Here is a 1,586-nt window from a genome sequence, read left to right on the forward strand (position 1 = left end):
GCGGAGACGCCGGAGAATAACGCGGCGGCGCCTTCCGACTTGACGATGTTGATTCCGAGTGAAATCGGTCCAATTTTGGGAACGGAAGAGGTGGTGGTGGTCTCGGCGAGAAAAGCTGCAGGGGAAGAGTTGGGGAAAGCGAGAGCTGGACGGAGGAGAGTGACGGTGGTGGAGGAAGGAGCTTCGCCGTGGAGCTGAAGACGAACCTTGATGAGATCGAGAGGGTGAGTGGAACAACCGGCGATTACAGAGGCAATCCCACCTTCGACGAAACTTTTAGCGCTCATTTTTGTGGAAATCGGAAGGAAGAGAGAATGAAATTGAGATTTGTTGTTTTGTGAAGACGATGAAGAAGGAGAAGAGGGAAACAAAAGGGTATTTATTTGTAGTAAAGGTTTTGTCTTGTGTTCAATGTTGACGACGAACGATGAGTGTGAGAGTGTGATCTCGATCATTAAAGTAAACCCTAATTAAGTCAGTCAGATTCGCCGGGTCCAAAAAAAGTAGAAAAACGTGTGAGTGAGTCAGAGACAGCCCACTGTTATCTTTATGGGCTTACGACCGAGACGTGTGTTTTAATTGGGCCTTTTCACCTTTTATGTCTAAAGGAAAAAAATAAACGTCGCCTGAGAGATTCGAACTCTCGCGGGGAGACCCCATGTACTTAGCNAAAAAAATTGAATTTGTATTTATAACAAACGATGATTGAACAAAAAATATATTGAACTCCTCTCTCCCTCTTTTGGGTTCACTTCTGTATTTCAAAAATGAATAAATCAATAGTATAAAGTAGTCGTCATCATCAATAAAAGAATAGTAGTACTAGTAGTAGTATCAAAAATCACGAAGCAGCTTCTTGATTTGCTCCAAGGTAACGAAGAGAACAACAGTGAAAGGTCCTTGCCTACAAACCGTAGGAACAAAGCCTTTATAAAGAGCCATTGCTCCTTCAGCTCTAACCGTCTTAACCGCACAATCCAACGCGCCTTCGTACGCTCCCACCTTCATATTCATCACTCTCGTCTTTATCACATCCACCGGATTCGAAGCCACCGAAGCAACAAACCCCGCCGCGAAACTCGCAACCACGTGAGTCCCGAGCCCATCCTCAATCACACCACTCTCCAGTATCCCTTCCTTGAACTGATCGTAAGAGGCAAGCTGAGCTGCAGTCACAATCATTGCTCTGTTAATCGTCAGAGCCGAGCCACGCCACAAGCTCGTTACGCCTTCTCCTTTCACCATGCTCTTGATCGCGTCACCTACTCCGGCGTAGTTACGACGCTGTGCTAAAGGAAGCCTCCCGTCAGCTTGCATCCTAACCATCGCCACGTCGGCTGGATTTCCAACGGCGGCTCCGATCCCACCAGCGACAAGCCCCGCACCGATCTTACGGCTCAGACTCAGCTTCCCTGACTCAGGATCAGACCATTTGGTCTTAAGCACTTCGTATAGACCCATCCTGGTGGTGGAATAGAGAGTCTGACGGAGAAGAGTAGCGGAGACGCCGGAGAATAACGCGGCGGCGCCTTCCGACTTGACGATGTTGATTCCGAGTGAAATCGGTCCAATTTTGGGAACGGAAG

General features: G+C 47.9%; 2 protein-coding genes across 2 annotated transcripts in view; both read right to left on the reverse strand.

Moving 5' to 3' along the window:
- The window catches only part of LOC104717817 (mitochondrial uncoupling protein 4-like), a 2,931-nt gene extending 2,499 nt beyond the window's left edge, over nucleotides 1–432 (reverse strand). Inside the window, exon 1 of the mRNA XM_019230479.1 lies at nucleotides 32–432. Coding sequence (XP_019086024.1) covers nucleotides 32–287 — 256 coding nt within the window. The 5' untranslated portion in view covers nucleotides 288–432. The remainder of the gene's footprint in view (nucleotides 1–31) is intronic.
- LOC104720142 (mitochondrial uncoupling protein 4) lies at nucleotides 708–1,584 on the reverse strand (the record flags this gene model as incomplete). Its single annotated transcript, XM_010438103.2, has 1 exon — nucleotides 708–1,584. A coding segment is annotated over one exon (750 nt), but the record flags the coding sequence as incomplete, so codon positions are not given.

The sequence above is a fragment of the Camelina sativa genome, chromosome 10 (genome assembly GCF_000633955.1).
Source record: "Camelina sativa cultivar DH55 chromosome 10, Cs, whole genome shotgun sequence".
Lineage (NCBI taxonomy): Eukaryota > Viridiplantae > Streptophyta > Magnoliopsida > Brassicales > Brassicaceae > Camelina > Camelina sativa.